General features: G+C 37.1%; 4 protein-coding genes and 1 non-coding gene across 5 annotated transcripts; 3 read left to right on the plus strand and 2 right to left on the minus strand.

Annotated features, from left to right (window-relative positions):
* Positions 1-1,704: 1,704 nt before the first annotated feature.
* LOC133692769 (uncharacterized) lies at positions 1,705-2,562 on the minus strand. Its single transcript, XM_062113905.1, has 2 exons — positions 2,275-2,562; positions 1,705-2,133 (listed from the first exon to the last, which is right to left on the minus strand). Exons 1-2 carry the CDS (start codon positions 2,560-2,562, stop codon positions 1,705-1,707), a joined length of 717 nt encoding a protein of 238 aa, XP_061969889.1.
* A 1,880-nt stretch (positions 2,563-4,442) lies between these two features.
* Positions 4,443-5,270, plus strand: LOC133692771 (uncharacterized). The gene has a single exon (XM_062113909.1). It carries the CDS (start codon positions 4,443-4,445, stop codon positions 5,268-5,270), a length of 828 nt encoding a protein of 275 aa, XP_061969893.1.
* A 2,826-nt stretch (positions 5,271-8,096) lies between these two features.
* On the plus strand, positions 8,097-8,560 carry LOC133692772 (non-specific lipid-transfer protein 13-like). The gene is made up of 2 exons (XM_062113910.1): positions 8,097-8,455; positions 8,545-8,560. The coding sequence occupies exons 1-2, from the start codon at positions 8,097-8,099 to the stop codon at positions 8,558-8,560; spliced, it is 375 nt and encodes a 124-aa protein (XP_061969894.1).
* Positions 8,561-9,351: 791 nt separating this feature from the next.
* Positions 9,352-9,469, minus strand: LOC133693044 (U5 spliceosomal RNA). Its single transcript, XR_009842057.1, has one exon. It is a non-coding gene; the product is annotated as a U5 spliceosomal RNA (small nuclear RNA).
* Positions 9,470-15,479: 6,010 nt separating this feature from the next.
* LOC133691023 (uncharacterized) lies at positions 15,480-22,077 on the plus strand. The gene is made up of 2 exons (XM_062111330.1): positions 15,480-16,279; positions 21,839-22,077. Exons 1-2 carry the CDS (start codon positions 15,554-15,556, stop codon positions 21,938-21,940), a joined length of 828 nt encoding a protein of 275 aa, XP_061967314.1. The 5' UTR covers positions 15,480-15,553; the 3' UTR covers positions 21,941-22,077.
* The last annotated feature ends 516 nt before the right edge of the window (positions 22,078-22,593 follow it).

The following is a 22,593-nucleotide window of genomic DNA, read 5'->3' on the forward strand; positions in this document are numbered from 1 at the left end:
TATGAAAAAATGACCTATTTTTTTTTAGCATAAAGGAACAAAAGAAACTTTAAAAAAAAAAATTCAGAGCTAATATTGAAAAATTTCGAACTTTGAGAGTAAAAGCGAATTATTGACTAACTAAGAGAATAATTGTTTTTTTTTTTTTTTAGAAATATTAACAAAGCCTCGGCCTGTCAGCCATCGGTGGTTCTCATTTTCAATGGGGTAGTGTTTCCGAAGTTGCAACTTTTAGGCCCATGGTTTCAAGCCCATTTCGGTACACAGAAGAAATAATATTAGCCCGTTTGGCTAGTGTTTCACATCGTGGCCTAAAGTCAATTTGACATTTTTCGGTCCAATAACGACACGAGTATTCTCTTTTTAGGCCCATGAAACTAACCATTGATTGTTTTTTACTCATTCCCTGTATTTCATAGTTTCCCTCATTTCATGTGTTTGGTATTGTGGTAACTATTATAATTATAATTTAAAAAATTATTTTATAAAAAATACTTTTAGTTAAGATTGGGTTGGAAAAATATATGTTTGGTAAAAATTATGGTTGAAATTGAGGTTGAACAAAAAATAGTTTAATATATTTGGTTAAAAATACTTTTGAAATTAAAGTTATAAAATAATTTTAAAAAATATATATTAATATTTATGATTTTTAATTTAAATATTATAGATTTAACTATTACTATTACATCATGAAATAAATCATACTTTATATAAATTTTTTTTATTGTTCTATTAAACTATCTACAATTCCATTATGTATAAAATTCATTAGACAAGAATTACAAAATTAGGTAAAATATTATCAGGAATAAAATTGAGATTACAGTACGAGTAAATTTAATTCACCTTAAACTAATTTTTTTTTTAAAAAAATTGTTGTTCACGTTCACGTGAACAGTGCGAGTGAAATCAACTAATTGCATTTGTTTTTCAAAAAGAAAAAAAATTGTTTACGTGAATAGTGCGACAGTGGAGCATGGCTCCACTGTTCATTAGAAATCCCCATGAGAAGCAGCAAAATGTTGCTTCTCCAAAACTTGCGGCACGACTGTAAAGTTGGTGAGTCCTACTAAGCAAAATTACTTTTTTTTTCTCTATCAAACACTGATATGTGTGGCTGCGGGTGAACCTCACCCGCAGCCACATTACCAAACAGCCTTATGAATCCCAGTGTTACGGCCCCTCGGGGACCAACCTAAAAAAAATATGAATTATAAATTATTGGGTAAATTATTTATTCTCTTTAAGAAAATATTTTTCAGAGTTGATTTTATTGGATTTGACGGTGGCATTAAAACAAATTGCTCGACTGAACTAAATTTTATCGGATTAATATTTTTTTAATTTAATTTAGAATCTAATTTGTCTGATAGGATATTTGTTTGAATCATTGTAAAACCAAATTTAATAACTATATGCTCTGAATTCAGCTAGGCTGTACTAGTCTATTGTAATTTCAAGATTATTTGGAGATTAATGTACGGTAAGAATTTCAAGATTATTTTTGCTGAGACTGAGGCCGTGCTAGTGTACTGTAAGAATTTCAAGATTATTTCGAAATTAATGTGCTGAAGAGAAGGAGAAAGATGTTGCTTCTAAATTTATGTATGTTGATTATTTTTCTATGTACCAAAACTGTATGATACAAATAAATCTGTATAAATGGGCAGTTGATAGAAGCAAAAACTGCCGAGGATTAAACTAGTGGGTGAGAATGTTAAGGAGAGAGACTCTAGTTTTCAGTAATAGCCTGTAGGCAAACTCCAGCTCCTCTTCTACTTCTTGAATGCTTGACTGTGAGGCCTCCAAATGTTTCAATAAGTTTTGGACTTGTACAAGACTAATGTCTTTGCTTGATCTCCAGGCAAGAACCTCGGCATTTATCATTCCAACTTCTTTGGCATCAACTGTACTTCTGGACTTGAGTAGTTTTGAAACAACTGACCAGCCATTTCCCTTTGATTTTGGTGTCAGAGAAATAGAAGACAAGAGGGATGCAAACACAGCAACACTGATCTCTTCGACTTCTCTTGTTAGGGTCACTAAGGTTGTGTCTTTGTCTTGGGCTACTGATATGTCTTTCTCCTTTGTCTTCAAACTTCTAAAGGACTTGGATTTAGAGATCATTTTCTTCAATTTTTTTCTAGAGATCATATATGCTTCGATATCTCCTGCCAAGCTAGATTATCCTCTTTTTCTCCGGATGGATGACTCCAGATCCTTTAAGCATTCTTTCATCTGTGAAAAGATATCTTTCGTTGCGCCACACACCTCTAGCAACCTGAGAGATCTATCCAACACCTCATCCACTGATCCTTGATGTTGTACATTTGAGATAGCTTGGTAGGTGAGTGGCAATTGAATAAAATCGTCCACGCTTTCGTATAAACTCCTGAGGAGGCCACTTAATCCTTGGCAATTCAATGAGGATGTTTCTTGTGAGGACCTCAACCTTCCCAACCGCACCTTAACACTCTGAGTTAGGGGATGGGATTCTGAAGGCAAACTGATGGAGCGAACATGGCAAGAAGCCTTAGAGGTTCCAATCAAAACATCCATCTTTGATCTTCCCCTTTAGCAGAAGAAAGCCTACACTGATGTGAATAATGGGTGATGTAATACAGTTCAAACTTCGAAGTTGTTCAAACCAACTCCTAGAGCTTCTATTATATATAAAGCAAGAATTAGCCAGTCAAATTCCCTTCCAGCCTTTCATTTGCTGCCATGTGTTGCTTTCTCCGACAGCGACCAGGTTTCTGTCACCATTGCTACAGTTCAAGATGATTACCGCCAATAAGATAATCCAAAAATATCAGCATACGTGCTGATGAATCCCAGACAGAAAAATTATCATTACATCATCTCATAATGCAAGTGTCAATTCAAGAGGCAAAGCTGAAGAACCATTACTAATAATATCATCTCGTAATGTTAATGAAATGGGAAAAAAATCAGATACCTGACAAAATGTTTGCTGGTTCATTGCCATGACACCCTGCATATAAGCACATCAATCAACTAAAATATTGGTGCACAAAAGTGGATTAGATTGCTGCAATGTCTTCCATACAAATATATTCATTCGGCTCGAGCATCAAAAGGGATCATGAGGCTCGGAAATAGCTTTCATTGATGTAGTTGGCGATGAGCAACTGGAATCTTGACAGCAATGACACGGTGATGCACGTGTGATATAGCTAGGTCAATCAACATGAGATTTATTTTGTTAATGATTGAATATAAGTGATAATTACAAGCTGGTTGGCGTGTGATGGAGCAAGATCCATCTGTTTGCTTTACCTTTCATCTTTTTTTTCTATCTTTTTTTTTAGTTTAACTTAAGTGTTCGGGTCAGTTTGTGCGTACCTCGACTAATCCCACGGGCCCTGAAGTTAACGATCATGTAAGCCTCCAGTAACCATCATATGAGTAACCACAAGACTCGAACCTGAGATTACAGAGGGAGCAAATCTCTTGATCCCAAACTTTTATTACTGGACCACCACCTACTTTAATTATTCATGTTGATTCCCTGTTGTAGAGCAGCATGTCCAAAATTTTCATTTTCCGATTAAATTAAACTTGGCTCAATCTCTTCCTAAAAGGATTGAGCGGATACAAATATCTTATTTTATATATATTTTTTGATAGTCACATAAGATATATAATATCTTAAATATAAAATATATAACCAAATAACTCAAACCTTTCTATTCTTATCTTGAATCTTTAATTAATACAACGAATATTCATTCTTTTATATCTTGTAGTTTTGAGACATGGGTCAGGCCAAGTATAGTTATTTTTTTTTTATTAACATGAGTGTTCGGGTTAGCTTGCGCGTACTTTAATTAATCTCACGGGCCCTGAAGTTAACGACCATGTAAGCCTTCAGTGACTATCATATTAACAACTATAAGACTCGAACCTGAGACCACAAGGAAAACAAATTCTTTAATCTCAAATTCTTACCATTAAACCACCTACTATATAGTTAAAGTATAACAATTTTTACCCGTCCTTCTTGTTGATCTTTCATTCTATGTAATCAATCATTTGATAATTACCATCAAATTTTTATATCTGCATTATGAATAGTTCCAAAGACTACATTATGAGATTTGAGATTTAATATTCCAGCTAAATTATGCATATGGTGTGACGATCATATTTCTGTGTTGGTTACAAGGAGGCATGATAATATTGTTTGGATCATTTGGAGGTATATTATAATTAGGATTATGCTTCCTGAACTACAACATTATTGATGAGATAAAGTCGGCATTGTCAGAAGACGACCTGCCATGTGACAGCAATTGCAAGTCTGGATGCATGCATCTTGTCTCTGTATAATAGGCCCAGAAGAGGAGTCTTGAACATCATTTTCCAAGATCATTAGTATCAGCATCAGTAACAGGACTTCTTTCCAGCAAGATAAGATGGTTACTTGTCATGTTCGTTCTATCAGCTGGCCCTCAAGTTCTCATCCTCTAAGTGTAAGCGTTGAAGATCAATTGGACAGGTTGAGATCATCACAAACACCTTCCACTTCAGTTTACCAAAAAGCGAGGGGCCTCAGAGTTTTGTATGAGTGCGTAGATGATTTTCTTCAGTTACCACTAACGCAACAAACACTCTCCAATGAACAACAGAAGGAAAGGGCAGAAGAGGTGTTGAATGGATCTCTGCTGTTGTTGGATGTGTGCAGCAACACTAAAGATGTTTTCTCATCAATGAAAGAATGCTTTAAGAGATTAGAATCATCCCTCAGGAGGAGAAAAGGTGGGGAATCTGGCATCGCAAGTGAAATTGAAGCTTACGTGGTGTCTAGGAAACAATTAAATAAAACAACCCGCAAATGCTTCAGAAATTTGAAGAGCATGGAGAAGCATAACACTTCAGCAGTCGATGCAGTCGGCATGCTAAGAGACGTTAAAGAAATAACCATGGAAATTTTCCAATCTCTCTTGTCTTTGGTTTCTCAGCCAAAGACAACATCAAGCTCCCATGGCTGGTCTGTCGTTTCAAATTTATTTCAATCCAAGCGTGCATCATGCGAAGGCAAAGCCACCGAATTGGAAAAGATAGATGCCGAGTTGCTTGTCCTGAAGTCAGGCAAAGACATCAATCCTATACAAGTGAAAAATATATTGAAAGAACTAGAGCTATTAGAGTCAAGCATTCACGAAGCAGAGGAGGAGCTGGAGGCTGTTTACAGGGAATTGCTGAAAACCAGAGTTTCCATTCTCAACATTCTCAGCCACTAGCTGATGTTCATCTCCAGATGGGGTAGCTTTGCTTTCATTCCTTGCAACAATTTTGTAAAATTCTTTTGCATGGTTGTAGACATACTGTACTTGATAAGGGTATTAAGATCAATATACCATACACCAGTTCATTCTAACCTTGTAATATTTTGAAATGAAGAAAGAAAGGTTTAATAGGAAATGACAACAATACTTGGAGGAGTAAGTCTTATGTATAAATGATTGAAGGACATTTTGGTAATTTGCTTAACAATTGGTAAATATAAATAAGAAGAGAAAAACAAAAAGAAAAAAGAGAAGAATCTAATTTGAAGAGAAAAAACTGAGAGTGAGAAAGAAGAAGAAGATAGAGTTAGAGAAAATAAGTTTAAAAAATAAAATTTATGCTTTGATGTGTATAATTGTTAGTATTAATTAAGATTACAAAAATGTTAAGATTTAGGGTTTTGAAGTGATGAGTTGATTGGAATGTTATGGATTAATTGTTATATGTAATTATTTAATTGGTTGGTTTTTAGATGATTTTGTTAGGAATTATGATTTTGAGATTAATTAGTTTAATTGATGTATTAGGTGTCAGAAATTATGAAAAACCCTTGTTTGAAATACTAGACAAAAGTGTCTCGAGATTGAGGATGATAAAATTTCAGTTTGATTTCTCATTTATGAAAATCATAGTTTAGGCCCCAACTTTGAAAAAAAGTTGCAAATTGATCCCTGGAGAAAAATCCTAGATTCTAGAAAGAATTGAGGATGATTATGGGTAAATTTTCAGTATAGTTATGGATTTATAATATTTTTTGTCCAGTCCTTCAATTTGGTAAAATTACAATTTGACCCCTAAAATTCTGAGGAAAAACCAGATTAGTCCCTAATTGTAATTCTATTTTTTCATATTGGTTTTGATGAATAATAGAGGTTTATTGGTGAATTATTATAAGTCTTTTGATTTTTTTTTGAATTAGATTTCATGAAATCGTTTGATTTGGGTTTTTTTTATAAAAAGACCACTTTGGTTCCTAAACGTACAAGGTTATAAGTTAGACTCTAAGTTAAGTGTAGTAAATTAAACTTATGTTTCTTTTGAGTTTTTTTTAGTATGTCTTTTTTGTACTAAAATATTCATGATATTTCACTTGTTGGACATCAATAAGATTTATTTTTTTACCTACTTCTGTGTTTGTTATGCTTTGAAATCAGGTGAGTGAATAATATCATATATGCATGATAAATAGTATAAATATTTGAATTATTAGTATGAAATAGATAACGCTTGTTGAGATATATATATATATATATTGATTATTATCCTTTATTATGATTAAACATGATTATTTATTGAATATGAATTCTAAATATGAGATATGTGTAATCTGATTTGATAATTCCTCATTTAATTGATGTCATGAGTTAAGTCTCGAAATATAATTCTATTTGCTTGATCATGATATGACCCCTTGGTATGCCAACCCATGTTAACAAGGCATTGTTAGTCTTTGTGCACATCGTATCTAGACTCTAATTGGCTTGAGGGAGTCAACAATTCATACGGACTGATCATACCAAAGTCTAAAACAACATGTTTATTGCATTTTGATTTTTTGACGAGACTTACCTTATGATATTTCTTGTTATAGCTTGTTTGTGAAACTTTCTTGTAAAAGTCTAAAGTCAAATTTGTATATGTTTCTCTTTGTCTTATTATCTCGTATGTGTACATTGAACGCTATCTACTAATTGAGTTATTGAACCCACCCTCTCGTTATTTATCATTTTCAGATGGGTAGTTTTGCTAGCAAATCATTTTTGTTGGGCTTCAAAACCTGCTTTTTAATTGTAATTAATGTTGTTCTGTTATGTTTAGTTAAGGCTCCACAATTACGGTATTTACATTAATTCCTGTATTAAGATGTTGATTTATAGTATGGACTTTAATTATGGAATCAGAAGATATGTAAAGCTCTAGTTTATTTAAATGGTAAAAATTTGTATCTAAATTTAAGTTTCTATAGGTATGAAAACATAAAGAGAGATTTTGTCTATATATCAGTTATTAATTTAAAAATTAAATCATGACAAATTTGATATCACAGTTTTAGTTTAAAGAAATAATAATATAATTAATTTTATAATATGTGAAGCATTAGAATTTGTATCATTTTTATTTGTTCTTTTTGAAATTTTAAATTCTCTTTAAGCATGTCATTTTTAATTATTTAAATTTTATAATAAATATGTTTTTTCTATAATTATTTAATAATTACCTTGATATTGTTCTAGCATTATTTAAATGCCAAGCCCAGGCAAGCATGGACTTCTAATAATGGAAAGTTGTACATTCATCTCATTTAAAAGATTTTATAAAAATACTAGACGAATTATTATAGAAATAAACGATTAAGATAATATTGAAGAAAATAATTTGGATTTTTTTATATATTCTCTCAATAACTTGTGATTGAGTTACTTGATCACCTTATTCATTGATTGACTCGATCGATTCATATTCTTGAATGTATCATAAAATTTAAATACGTTGATTTTTATTTTCTTAACATAAATTTTCAAAATAATTTTCAAGAATTTAAAAAGGATCAAAATATGGAAATCTTACCCAATTTAATTTATCAAGATTAGAATTTATGCAAAAGTTTGTTTTATGGAGTGATGAAACATTAATCGTCAGAAAATCATGGAGAATAATGGCAGTCAAGTCAACAAAATCTTCCAAAAATAGATAAGATGCTTATAATATATATGTAACCCTATCTCACAACCATCAATGACTCAATTCTAACTCTTGAAAAAAAAAAAAAAAACACAGCAATGGCTGCCTTTGTTAGGAGTCTAGTGCTTGCCCTCATGGTTTCTAGATTCATCAATATAATGGCATCCGACGACGACCCTTATGACGCAATATGCTCGCCGATATGGGGTTACTTCCCTGACTGTGCTGAGTATTTGGGAGGTTTAAGCCATCACCTGCCGAAAAAATGCTGTCACAGCATCAGAAAGCTCAATGAAATTGCTAAGAAAACCAAAAAGGGACCAAAGGTGGTCTGCTTTTGCATTGAAGCCTTCATGGTTCCTCAAGATTTTCACTTAAAACCTTCACGAATCAAAAAGCTACCAAAGAAGTGCCACACAGATATTCTTTTCCCGATTTCTGAAACAATGAACTGCTCGTACGTAAAGCTTTCCCAATATTCCTTTCTCTCTTTCAGATTCTTTAAACTATGTAACTTGCTTACTGTTCTTGATGTTTTATTTTCAGGTTTGACGAGCGTTGAGAGGTTGAATTCTTGAAGGACTTCCTGCCTTGATTGATAGACTAGTATGTAGAATACCAACAATAAATGGTTTTATAGGCAAGATGTTTTTTTATTTTCTGTAATATTTTATAATCGGTAGTATATCTCCATTTTCTTTTAATATTTTTGGTCATTTGTGTTCTGGGATTTTTTATTTCAACTTCCCTTTACAAATTTCAGCTTGTCTTCAAAGATGAATTCATCAGAGTTTAGATTTTTTGGTGGCATGTAGTTAAATCAATGCCGCGATGAATTCTCATCGGCAGATGGTTGGATATTATTATTCATCAAGATCACACGCACGGCCAGCATATATTTTACTATGACCCTATATAACACAAATCATCCTGACATGAAGATCTGCGCAATCTGCACAATAAGATTCAAATCAAATTAATATTGTGATGGTCAACTACTGTCTGAGAGCCATGGTGGCAAAGTGCTCGTGCAAGTCTTTATATATTCTTTCAGTATTTCTTTTATGGGAGTTCTCTTCTCAAGATCCGACCGGGACACAACATTGGCAGAACTGCCAACTCACCGCTAGATAAACAATTACAAGCTCAAGAGGAGGATGGAATTCCTCTTGTTATCATTCTTCTGCTACACACACACACACAGACACAGAGACTGATGTTAGCCAGGACAACCATGCATCATCTAATTAAGAGTTGAAATACTACTTCAGCAACTACAATTATCAAAAACGTTAGTTATTAACTAAATGAAATTATGACTTTAAGACACTTAGACTACTATTGGGCAGGCGCTCTCTCTCAAGGAAAGAGAACCCTTCAAAAAACGGCGTATGCCGCTATCTGTGGATGGCACACGGTATTCTTTAGTAAAGGCTAAAGAATAGCTCGGTTTGTGATCACCACAGGCTAATAATTTTATTAGGCAAACGCCCATACTCCAATCTGTTCATCGAAGAAATCATGAATGTACAGTAATTATCATGGGAAAGAACTAGTGAGGAAGAAATGCAAGACCAGTGGAAAGAACTAGTGAGAAAGAAATGCTCAGCAGCCATTCCAAGTGCAATAGACGTCACTGACCTAGGCCATGGACCTTCTTGATCGCCCATTGACCCCGTCCAGGTAAGCATGTTCTGCAGTTTCTCTATGCTTCTTATTTATAGCCTCAGCCCTTTTTCTCTTTTAGTTTTAGCCGACGTGGGTATGGTTATTTTCACACAAGCCAAGTTTCCCTGTATACGGCCCTGTCATCTTCTGGGAAACATTCGTGCAGGGCAACTAATCCACTTTCTTATCTTGTTATTCAATCGTATTGGAATTTTTGATCGGATGGTTACATAAATGCACTGGTAGACCATGGAAATTATAACAATCACGCCAGAAAGAAAACACTTCTCCACGTTTTTCCAATGGATTGGTTGTGTCACAATTACTGGATTCTGAAGGTTCAGAATGCATAGCTACCTGTATTTCTCATGGTATTTCAAAACATGATTGATCCTTCAATGTTTGCACCTGCAGGCTATTCTGTATATTTCTGTTACTTTACTTGCTACTTCTATGCAGCACTACTGATTAGATGCTATTGTCTGCTTCGCTACCGGTTACATCTGCAATTTTTGGTTCCTACTCCAAGCTCTAGGTGTTTTTTGCAGATTACTTGTTGCTTCTGATTGACAGGCTGTTTCATTTCTCTTAACAGGCTGATATTCAAAGTCAGCATCTGCTTGCTCTTGCAAAGTTTGTTCAATTGCCTTCCAGCTGCGTACTTCTCCTCTCAGTTGTTGCCTTTCGGATATTTTCCTGCTGCCAGCTTCATCGGATTTAGCTTCTTTCTCTGGTCTTGTTGCAGCACCTCATATATTCTCCATCGAGCTGTTTTTTCATAACGCATCCATCTTCTCCTTTAGCAGAAGAAAAGGCCTCCACTGATGCGATGCACGCAGGATGAAATTCAAAGTAGTTAAACGAACTCCTCTAGCATCCATTATATGTGCAACAAAAGTATCAATTCCAAGTCCATCGTTCCAGACCCGAATTTGCTGTCATGTGTTGCATTTTCCCGACAGGCCCGGCTTTCTGCCTGTAAAATACTCTTGATATTAAAGCACACACCCCTATGCAGACAGAAAAATTATCATCACAGCAGGATACATTTGAATATTCTGAAATTTACAGATCATATCTTAGTGAAGTGCTATTAAAGAGGCAAAGATAAAGAAACCATTGCTACGAACACTATTTTTTAATGATAATGAAATGAATATAGATCAGCTATTAAGGTCTCTGACAAAATTGTTTCCTTGCTTCATTACCAGGACACCCTGCATAAGCATATCAATCAAATAAAATATATATGCACACAAGTGGACTGCACCCATATTTTCCCAACACATATATTTATTATTCTTGAATTTCAATATGAAAATGGATTTCGAGGCTCGGAAGTATCAAATAGCTCTCATTGATATACTGGGTGAGGAGCAACTGGAATCTTGACAGCATATTGCTTGCATCTAAATTTGACCTGGTGGTGCGTGTACGACGATATAGATCAATCGAACATGGAATGTATTTGTTAATGAATGCACACAAGTGATCATCCTAGCTGGTTTGTGTCTGATTAAGCAGGATCCACCTATTTGCCATACGTGTTCATATTTAATCTAGTTTGTACAGATTAACTATTGAAGTTGATACCCCATTGTAGAGCAGCATGTCAACGAAGCAGGAAGCAACTTTGTCAGAGACTTGTTTTAAGTAATCAATTAGCTCCAAGAACTTCATTGTGAGATTAAGATCAGAACATTTCACGTGATGAGATTCCAGCCAAATTATGCATATGGTGTGATGATCATATTCTGTCTACTATTGTTTGTAAATTTATGTTCAGTTGAGCTTATTTTATTGGCATTATGCTTCTTGAACTACAACCAAGATGAGAGAAAGTCGGCATGGTCAGAAAACTTGCCACGTGACAGCAAATGCAGGTCTGGATTCATTGCATTCCCTATTGTTGTTTCCTATTCTATATATAAGAGGCCCAGAGGAGGTTTCTTGAACAACAACTCCGAAGATCAATTGTATCAACATCAGCATCAGCATCTAAGTTTTTTCTGCTAAAGAATAAGATGGCTACTTGTCATGTTCGCTCTATCAGCTTACCCTCCAGATCTCATCCTCTAAATGTTAGTGTTGAAAATCAATTGGAAAGGTTGAGATCATCACAAACAACTTCCACTTCAGTTTTCCACAAATTGAGTGGCCTCAAAGTCTTGTATGAGTGTGTCGATGATTTTCTTCAGTTGCCACTAACCCAACAAACCCTCTCCAACGAACAACACAAAGAAAGGGCAGAAGAGCTGTTGAATGGATCACTGCTCTTGTTGGATGTATGCGGCACAACCAGAGATGTTTTTTCGTCAATGAAGGAATGCTTGCAGCTACTTGAATCATCCCTCAGAAGAAGAAAAGGTGGGGAATCTGGTTTGGCAACTGAAGTTGAAGCTCATATGTTTTCTAGGAAACAAATTAATAAAACAATCCGCAAATGCTTCAGAAACTTGAAGAGCGTGGAAAAGAAAAACCCTTCAGCAATCGATACAGTCGGCATGCTAAGAGACGTTAAAGAAATAAGCCTTGAAATTTTCCAATCTCTCTTGTCCTTGGTTTCTCAGCCAAAGGCAAGATCAAGCTCCCATGGCTGGTCTTTCGTTTCAAAATTATTTCAATCCAAACGTGTATCAAGCGAAGACGAAGCCAATGAATTGGAAAAGATAGATGCTGAATTGCTTGTCCTGAAGTCAAGCAAAGACATCAATCATGTACAAGCGCAAAATGTATTGAAAGGACTCGAGGCATTAGAGTCCAGCATTCAGGAAGCAGAGGAGGAGTTGGAGGGCGTTTACAGAAAGTTGGTGAAAGCCAGAGTCTCCATTCTCAACACTCTCAACCACTAGTTGATGCACTTCTCAAGATGGACAGCTTTGCTTTCACCATCCTTCAGTACAATTTTGTAAAGCAATTTTGCCAGAGTTGTAAATATACAGCATGTACAAGTCTATCAAAATCAATATGAATACAGCAATACAATAACAATGATCTTAATCACATGCTCCATCTCTATTTCAATATCTTTCTTTGAGAATTTATACGTTTGTCCTTCAGAATTTATCTGAAACCTGTTTTCAGTTCTTATCTCATCTCGCAGTGGTCATTACTTCCTGAATACAAACACATCTCTTTTACTTACAAAGCACATAAAAAAAGTTGGATGGAAAAGAAAAGAGAAGGCAGAGGTTTTATAGTTATTCCCATTCCCTCAAATCAGGAAAAATGTCCTTTTGTTTTTCTTCCAAAGCATGATCATTGTCAACGGAAACAGATCCGGAAATGTTACGAAAGAAGGTTGAGCAGGCTTAATGACCCGAGTCGGATAACACCATCAGCTAGCATGCTGATTTAATAGTTTTTTAGTCTTTCATTTGTTGACTGAAGGCAAGAGCTATTGGATGGTCTATGGTTCCCAAATTATTGAAATCCAGGCGTGTTCCATGTGACGGGCAAGCTGATGCGAACGAAATGGAGAAGATGGATGATGGGTTGATTGGTCTAAGTGGAAAGAATTTCAGCCATTTACAGGTGCAAAATAAAGATTCTGCCCTTTTCTTTTTAAATGATGAGAGGACCACCAGGATTTCCAACAATTTATAGAAAAGCCATACCAGCCCTGAAAAATCCATGAAACTGAGACAGACAGAAGAGGCGCACATCCCTGTCATGCAAAAACAGTTTTCTATCTCTTTATCTATTGTTTAAAAATAATAATAGTGAAGTGTTCACGTGTCAGAGATAGCTAGAGTATGAACGAGAGGGAAGGCTTTATTTGAGATAAACCAATCCAATTACACTGAGTATTATAGATACAGCTAGCGAATTTGTATGAGAGAAATTGTACAAATGGACAGCTGATAGAAGAAAACATTGCCCACTACGAGGAAGTTACTTGTGTACTAGTGATTGAGAATGTTCAGCAGAGAAACTCTGGTTTTCACTAGTAGTCTGTAGACACATTCCAACTCCTCTTCTGCTTCTTGAATACTCCAATGTAATGCCTCCAAACTTTTCGATACATTTTGGACTTGTGCAGGAGTAATGTCTTGGCATCAACTACACGTTTGGACTTCATTAGTTCTGAAACAATAGACCAGCTGCCACTCCCCTTTGATTTTGTTGTCAAAGAAATAGAAGATAAGAGGGATGCGAACACAGCAACACTCATTTCTTCAGCTTCTTTTGTCAGAGCTACCAAGGTGGTGTCTTTGTCCAAGGTTGCTGATATGCCCTTCTTCTCCATTGTCTTCAAGTTTCTATATGACTTCGAGATCTGTAGCTTCAGTTATTTTCTAGAGATCATATATGCTTCAACGTGACTTGCCAAACCAGATTCTCCTCTTTTTTCTCAGAATAGATGATTCAAGCTCCTTTAACCATTGTTTCATCTGTGAAAAAATATACTTTGTTGCTCCACAAGCATCTAACAACTTGAGAGATCAATCCAATACCTCATCTGCCAACTCTTGAAACTGTTCATTTGAGAGAGCTTGATGAGTGAGTGGCAATCGAAGCAAATCATCGACACACTGGGACAAAATTTTGAGGCCACTCAATTTTGGGCAAGTTGATGAGGGTATTTCTTGTGATGATCTCAATCTTTCCAACTGCAACTTCACACTCTGAGCTAGGGATGGGATTCTGAAGGCAAGCTGATGGAGCGAGCATGATAAGTAGCTTTAGAGGTTCCAATAAAGACATCCATCTTCCACTTTAATTAGCAGAAGAAAGCCTCCACCGATGGGATATAAGTTCGAACTTCAGAGTTGTTCCAGCCAACCCCACTTGCTCCCGTTGCACCCGTTATATACAGAACTCAGAGTAGAGATTCAAAGTCCACTCCTTCCAGGCTTGCTTTGCTGTCATGTGTTGCATTTTACAACAGCAGCCAGCTCTCTATCCTCATCGCTATAGTTCAAGTTATGTACTGCCAATAAGGTAATCCTAATAAATTATCCTCTCTATCCTCATTGCTGTCAATGATATGCAAAAAAAATCATTTATTCAAATCTCTGACAAAACTGTTTCCTGCTTCATTGCCATGACACCCTTGACGAGGATATCAATCAAATAAAATATATATGCACACAAGTGGATTGCACCCATGTCTACACACACATATTTATTCTGCTCGAGCTTCCATACATGAGGCTCGGAAATAGCTCATGTTGATATACTTCTGAGGAGCAACTGGAATCTTGACAGCCTACTATTTGCATCTGAATAATTGACACAGTGGTGCTTGTGATATAGCTCAATAAACCATGAAATGTATTTGTTACGATGCACTTATGTGATAACTACAAAATGGTTGGCAAGTGGTCAAGCAAGATCCACCTATTTGCTCTACGTGTTCTTCTTTAATCAAGTTTGCACAGGTTAATTATTGAAGCTGAAACCCTGTTGTAGAGCAGCATGTCAAGGAAGCAGGAAACAACTTTGTCAGACTTGTATTATGTTATCAATAATTTGATTACCATAGCATTTTAATATCATCGTTATGAACAGCTCCCAAAACATTATTGCGAGATTGAGATCTGAGCATTTCACATGATGAGATTCCTGCTAAATTATTCATATGGTGTGATGACCATATTTCTGTGTGGGTTACAAGGAGGCATGATAATATTGTTTGAAAAACTATAATCAGTTGAGATTATATTATTAGCATTATGCTTCCTGAACTACAACAATGATGAGAGAAAGTTGGTATTGTCAGGAAACTTGCCACATGACAGCGAAAGCAAGTCGGGATGCATGCATTCCTATTGTTATTTCCTATTCTATATATAATAGGCCCAGAAGAGGTTTCTTGAACAACAACTCCCAGGATCAATTGTATCAGCATTAGCGACTAGCTTTCTTCTGATAAAGGATTAAGATGGCTACTAGTCATGTTCGCTCGATCAGCTTGCCCTCCAGATCCCATCCTCTGAATGGAAGTGTTGAAGATCAATTGGAGAGGTTGAGATCATCACAAACAACTTCCACTTCTGCTTACCACAAATTGAGTGGCCTCAAAGTTTTGTACGAGTGTGTTGATGATTTTCTTCAACTGCCTCTATCCCAACAAATCCTCTCCAATGAACAACACAAAGAAGGGGCAGAAGAGGTGTTGAATGGATCTTTTCTCTTGTTGGATGTGTGCAGCACCACCAGAGATGCTTTTTCATCAATGAAGGAATGCTTGCAGCAACTTGAATCATCCCTCAGAAGAAGAAAAGGTGGAGAATCTGGCTTGGCAACTGAAGTTGAAGCCTATATGGTTTCTAGGAAACAAATTAATAAAACAATCCGCAAATGCTTTAGAAATTTGAAGAGCGTGGAAAAGAAAAACCCTTCAGCAGTAGATGCTGTCGGCATGCTAAGAGACGTTAAGGAAATAAGCCTTGAAATTTTCCAATCTCTCTTGTCCTTGGCTTCTCAGCCAAAGGCAAGATCAAGCTCCCATGGCTGGTCTGTCGTTTCAAAATTATTTCAATCCAAGAGTGTATCATGCGAAGGCGAAGCCACAGAATTGGAAAAGATAGATGCTGAATTGCTTGTCCTGAAGTCAAGCAAAGACATCAATCCTGTACAAGTGCAAAATGTATTGAAAGGACTCGAGGCATTGTTGTGCATCCTGGATCGAAAGCAAACACAAAAATAACACAAAACAAGCAAATTTACGTGGTTCCCCAAAACCGGGTACGTCCACGGAGGCAGCAGATTGTATATTAATGGAGGAATGATACAAACACTCAACTCAACCCAGTACAATCCCACAAAACCCAGTGTTTCACTCTTCACTCGGTGTTTCTCTCAAATCTACACTTGCACTCTCTCTCAAAGTTGCACTGTCTTCTTCTCTCTGCACTTCACACACACACTGCACTCTCTTGCACTCTCTTTATAGGTGAATGGAGAAGCATTGGCAGCAACCCATGTGCAGAACCAACTACTACAATGACAAAAGTCATGGTGGTTGGAGAAAGGTTGACAAAAATGTTGACAATTGCTACAAATCTCCACCTTGGCAAGATTTTTCCATGCAATCCTCGTGATCAATCAATGCTGCCTCTAACGCGCCATATGGCGCTGCACCCTGAAGGTGCTCAACACCGAGAGATGTTGACCAAGTCCAAACAATGTTGGAACTTGATCCCTGAGACACATTTTGTGAGCATGTCAGCTGGATTATCTGCGGTACCAATCTTCTGTAGCAGAATATCCCCTTCATCCACAATTTCTCGAACAAAATGAAATCGAACATCGATGTGCTTGGTGCGGGAATGATGAACCTGATTCTTTGCAAGACAAATAGCACTTTGACTATCACAATGGACATCCACGTGCTCTTGAACAATTCCCAAATCTTCAATCAACCCATGTAACCAAATAGCTTCCTTGAAAGCTTCCGTTACTGCCATGTACTCTGCCTCAGTTGTTGACAAAGCTACTGTTGATTGTAACGTTGACCTCCAACTTACAGGCCCTTTAGCAAGTGTAAACACATAGCCTGTTGTGGAACGACGCTTGTCTAAGTCACCAGCATAGTCTGAGTCGACATAACCAACTAAATTTTGTCCGAGTCTATCATCCCTCTCAAACTTCAAACCAATATCAGTTGTGCCATGAATGTACCGTAGAATCCACTTAACTGCCTGCCAGTGACCCTTTCCAGGATCATGCATATACCTGCTCACCATACTGACAGCATGTGAAATATCTGGTCTCGTACAAACCATTGCATACATTAATGCACCAACTGCATTTGCATAAGGAATTTGAGCCATCTGTTTGCGCTCTTCCTCTGTGTGTGGAGACATTGAAGCACTTAGCTTAAAATGAGGAGCTAAAGGTGTGCTTACAAGCTTGGTCTTACCATCTACCCCAAATCTCTGTAGAATTTTCTTCAAGTATTGGGTCTGTGTCAAACAGACTGTGCCTTTTCTTCTGTCTCTCTGAATCTCCATGCCAAGAATCTTCTTAGCTTCTCCAAGGTCCTTCATTTCAAACTCAGTTCTCAGTTGAGCTTTCAGTCTATCAATCTCCACCTTGCTCTTCGATGCGATCAACATATCATCCACATATAAGAGCAAATAGATGAAAGAACCATCAAGAAGTTTGCGAAAATATACACAGTGATCAAACTGACTCCGTGTGTATTCATGTTCTGCCATGAACTTATCAAATCGCTTATACCACTGGCGAGGAGATTGTTTCAATCCATACAATGACTTCTTCAGTTTACAAGCCCAATTCTCTTTCCCAGTGACTTTGAAACCATCTGGCTGAGACATGTAAATTTCCTCTTCCAAATCTCCATGTAGGAAGGCAGTTTTCACATCAAGTTGGGCTAACTCCAAATCAAATTGTGCAACCAAGGCTAACAGAATACGGATTGATGAATGCTTAACAACTGGAGAGAATACCTCATTATAATCTATCCCCTCCTTCTGAGCATAGCCTTTTGCTACCAATCTTGCTTTGAATCGAATGTTGTCTTTTCCAGGATTACCTTCCTTCTTAGCATATACCCACTTGCAACCAATTGTCTTCTTTCCTTTAGGGAGTTGTACCAAATCCCAAGTCTGATTCTTGTGGAGAGATTTCATCTCTTCATCCATTGCCTCTTTCCATTTTGCACTTTCTACACTCTGTACTGCTTCTTTGTAGGTGTAGGGGATTCCATCATCAATCACTGGAAGTGCATAAGCCACCATGTTACAATACCGAGCAGGTTTCTTGATAACCCTTTTTGGTTTACTCGTTGCAATGGATTCTTGTTGTGTGGTTGCTGGAGTTGTTGCATCCTCTTCATCTGAACTTTCATCTGAATCTCCTTCAGTAGGGATTGTCTGAACAGTCTTTATAGGGATGACTGAAGTCTCCAACTCCACCTGTTGTGCATCACCAGACTGTTTTTCCTTCTCCTGTGATTTCTCTTGCTGTAACATGCCAGACTCATCAAAAGTGACATCTCTACTCAAAATCACTCTTTGATTCAGAACACCAGAGTCTGTAACCTTTCACTCCTCCACTAAAGCCCAAAAATATAGCTTTCTTGGCTCTAGGATCTAGCTTGGACTCAGTAACATGATAATATGCTGAGCAACCAAATATACGCATAGAGTCATAATCATTTGCAGGAGAGCCTGACCATACCTCCAAGGGGGTTCTTCCATTTAATGCTGCTGAAGGTAACCGGTTAACAATATGACGAGCATAGTTTAATGCCTCGCCCCAGAACACTTTGCTTAGTCCTGAATGTGATAGCATACATCGGACTTTCTCCACCAATGTGCGGTTCATGCGTTCTGCTACTCCATTCTGCTGTGGTGTTTTGCGAACAGTAAAATGTCGTTTGATCCCTTCATCCTGACAAACTTCAAAGAAAGGATCTGAAGTGTACTCACCACCATTATCTGATCGAAGAGTCTTAACTCTCCTTCCAGTTTGAGTCTCCACCATTTTCTTCCATTTTAGAAAGATATCAAGGACCTCATCCTTGTGTTTCATCATGTACACCCATACTCGTCTTGAGAAATCATCAATAAAAGTAACAAACCAACGATTACCTCCAATAGATTCATTCTTTGAAGGTCCCCATACGTCTGTGTGAACATAATCTAGGATCCCTTTTGTGTTGTGTACCGCAGTGCCAAACTTGACCCTTGTCTGTTTTCCAAGAACACAATGCTCGCAGAACCCATGCTTCCCAGTCTTGGCGCCTTTTAATAGACCTTGCTTGACTAATCCTTGCAAAGCCTTTTCACCAGCATGCCCTAAACGCATGTGCCAAAGTCTGGAATTATCTGCTTCATCATCTTCTATGCTTTTGGAGACAGCTGCTGTACCAGTAACTGTAGATCCATCCAGGAAATATAAGTTTCCTTTCCTCGTGCCTCTTAAGACAACTAATGCACCACGGATTGCTCTCAGAACTCCACCATGCATGATAATCTTATAACCACTGGATTCTAGGACTCCAAGTGAGAAGAGATTTTTCTTCAAACCAGGTACATACCGTACATCTATTAGTGTCTTGACTACCCCATTATGCATCTTCAGATGGATAGTCCCAATCCCTTTGATCTCACTAACATCATCATTACCCATCAACACAACTCCTCCATCGAACTCCTCGAGTCTGGAGAATAAGTGCTTGTTAGGGCACATGTGATAGGAACATGCAGAATCAAGAATCCATTCACCAGAATGGTTTTCTGGTGATGAGACCATGAATGCAGAGTCTCGTTCATCCTCATCTCGTGCAATGTTCACAGTTGGTTCATCTTTTTCCTTGTTGCCCTTGATTGGACAATCTTTCTTCCAGTGCCCTTTTTTGTGACAAAAGGCACACTCATCTTTTGCAAGATATCGTCTGTTTGATGATTCTCCTCTAGATTTTGAGCGAGATCTCCCTCGCCCTCGAAATCTTCTGGGGTTTGTTCTGCCTCTAACTGTCAATGCTTCTGACGTTGACTCCTTGTGAACAATCTGGTCCTTCTTCCGATACTCATTGTTCACCAAAGCATTGGACACATCAATGAATTTAATCTTTTCTTTACCATACAGTAAAGTGGTGACAAGATGTTCATATGTGTCAGGCAGTGAATTTAATAACAGTAGAGCTTTATCTTCATCATCAATTTCCACATCTAAATTCTTCAAATCAGCTATCATTTTATTGAAATCATTCAGATGCTCATTCATAGAAGTACCTTTCTTATGCTGAAAACGGAAGATCCTTTTCTTCAAGTAGAGACGATTCTCTATACTCTTCTTCATAAACTTGTCCTCCAGTGCTTGCCATAATTCCTTTGCAGAGTTTTGTTCTGAAAAGGCGTACTTCTGATCCTTTACAAGACAAAGTCGGATGGAGCTGCAAGCCAGCCGATTTATCCTTTCCCAGCTTTTATCATCCAGATCCTCCGGTTTATCTTCTAGAGTGAAATCCAAATTCATTTGGACAAGCATATCAATGACTTCACATTTCCACATGCCAAAATTACCTTTCCCATCAAACTTCTCCACCTCAAATTTGGTATTCGATACCGGGATGTATTGTGGAGGTATACTAGCATTCCCCACTGATTTTTCTTCTGGAATATCAGCCATTAGGACGTCTTTGGATTACAAATGGAATCCTGAACTTGTTAAAACACACACTTTTATGCTCAAAAGTGCCAAAACAGTAACTTCGGTATGCTGTTTAACAAAACGGACACCACGGTTGCGTCCGGAATGGTTGAAAATGTTAGGCACCAACTTGACTCGGCCAAAAACGGGTCAAAAAATCACTGAGTTGGCCAAAAAAACCAATCTGACCGAGTTGACTCAGGAAAGGAATATTCTGTCTTTGATAAAGAATATTCTGTCACAGGAATATTCTCTTACTGTTAACGGAATATTCTTATTCTGTCAAGAGAATATTCTGTCACTGTTGGATGACGTGGCTGATGACGTGGCGATGTGGACCCTCTGTTGATGACGTGGATGCTGACTCAGCGCCTACGTGTCGGATGACGTGGCTGTCTTCTCAGGCGAGAATTCCGGCACTGACTGGTTTTTCCGGTAGTTTTCCGGCGAAACTTCGGCGAGCTCTACAGGGCTCGTTTCAACTCCGATTTCGACGATCTTTATATCGCCGGACTCGTGTCGACGAGAGGAATCTCCGCAGCTGGTCAAAAGCAAGATCCGAGAACTTTGAAAATTCTGCAACTTTGAACAGAGAGCTGAAAAACGTGTTTTTTCAGTGTTTAAGCTTCCCTAATGCTCTGATACCAATTTGTTGTGCATACTGGATCGAAAGCAAACACAAAAATAACACAAAACAAGCAAATTTACGTGGTTCCCCAAAACCGGGTACGTCCACGGAGGCAGCAGATTGTATATTAATGGAGGAATGATACAAACACTCAACTCAACCCAGTACAATCCCACAAAACCCAGTGTTTCACTCTTCACTCGGTGTTTCTCTCAAATCTACACTTGCACTCTCTCTCAAAGTTGCACTGTCTTCTTCTCTCTGCACTTCACACACACACTGCACTCTCTTGCACTCTCTTTATAGGTGAATGGAGAAGCATTGGCAGCAACCCATGTGCAGAACCAACTACTACAATGACAAAAGTCATGGTGGTTGGAGAAAGGTTGACAAAAATGTTGACAATTGCTACAGGCATTAGAGTCCAGCTTTCAGGAAGCAGAGGAGGAGTTGGAGGGAGTTTACAGGAAGCTAGTGAAAACCAGAGTCTCAATTCTCAACACTCTCAGCCACTAGTCGATGCTCTTCTCAAGATGAGACAGTTTTGCCTTCACAATCCTTCAAAACAATTTTGCCATAAGTGTAAATATACAAAAAATAGACAGGTGTATATTAAAATCAATATGAATATACCACAGCGTTCAATATCCAAATTGCTTGTCACACCCTCTTCTCTAATATTCCAGTCTTCATAATTTTATAGTTGATGCTCCAGAATCCAATCCAGTATACCATACCAGTAACTTGAGTTTTTCATTGTTTGGATAATGAATGTTTTTGACTGTTCGGCCAATGAATGATCATACGATCATATTAATTTTCTATTCTTCATAGCTCATGGTGTAAAGGGTTAGTAATAAAGATACGAATTCCTGCAAAATAATACTTTTTAATGGAATTTAAAGATTTTCTAATGATTAAGTTAATAATTTTTTAGTGAGAAATTATAATAAATTAATATTAAATTTTTAGAATAAGAATATTTATTTATAGTTCATGCATTATAAATACTAAGAATATGTTGTAAAAAGTAGAGATTGTGAATCTTTTACCTGAATTGTTTAGATAATATTTATAATATTTATATTTTAAATTTTATTATTTTTATTCAAGGGACTGTATATTCAAGTGGAGAGAGAGACCATACAATTGTTTTTTTTTATGTAATT

This window comes from Populus nigra, chromosome 4 (assembly GCF_951802175.1).
Source record: "Populus nigra chromosome 4, ddPopNigr1.1, whole genome shotgun sequence".
NCBI classification, from domain to species: domain Eukaryota; kingdom Viridiplantae; phylum Streptophyta; class Magnoliopsida; order Malpighiales; family Salicaceae; genus Populus; species Populus nigra.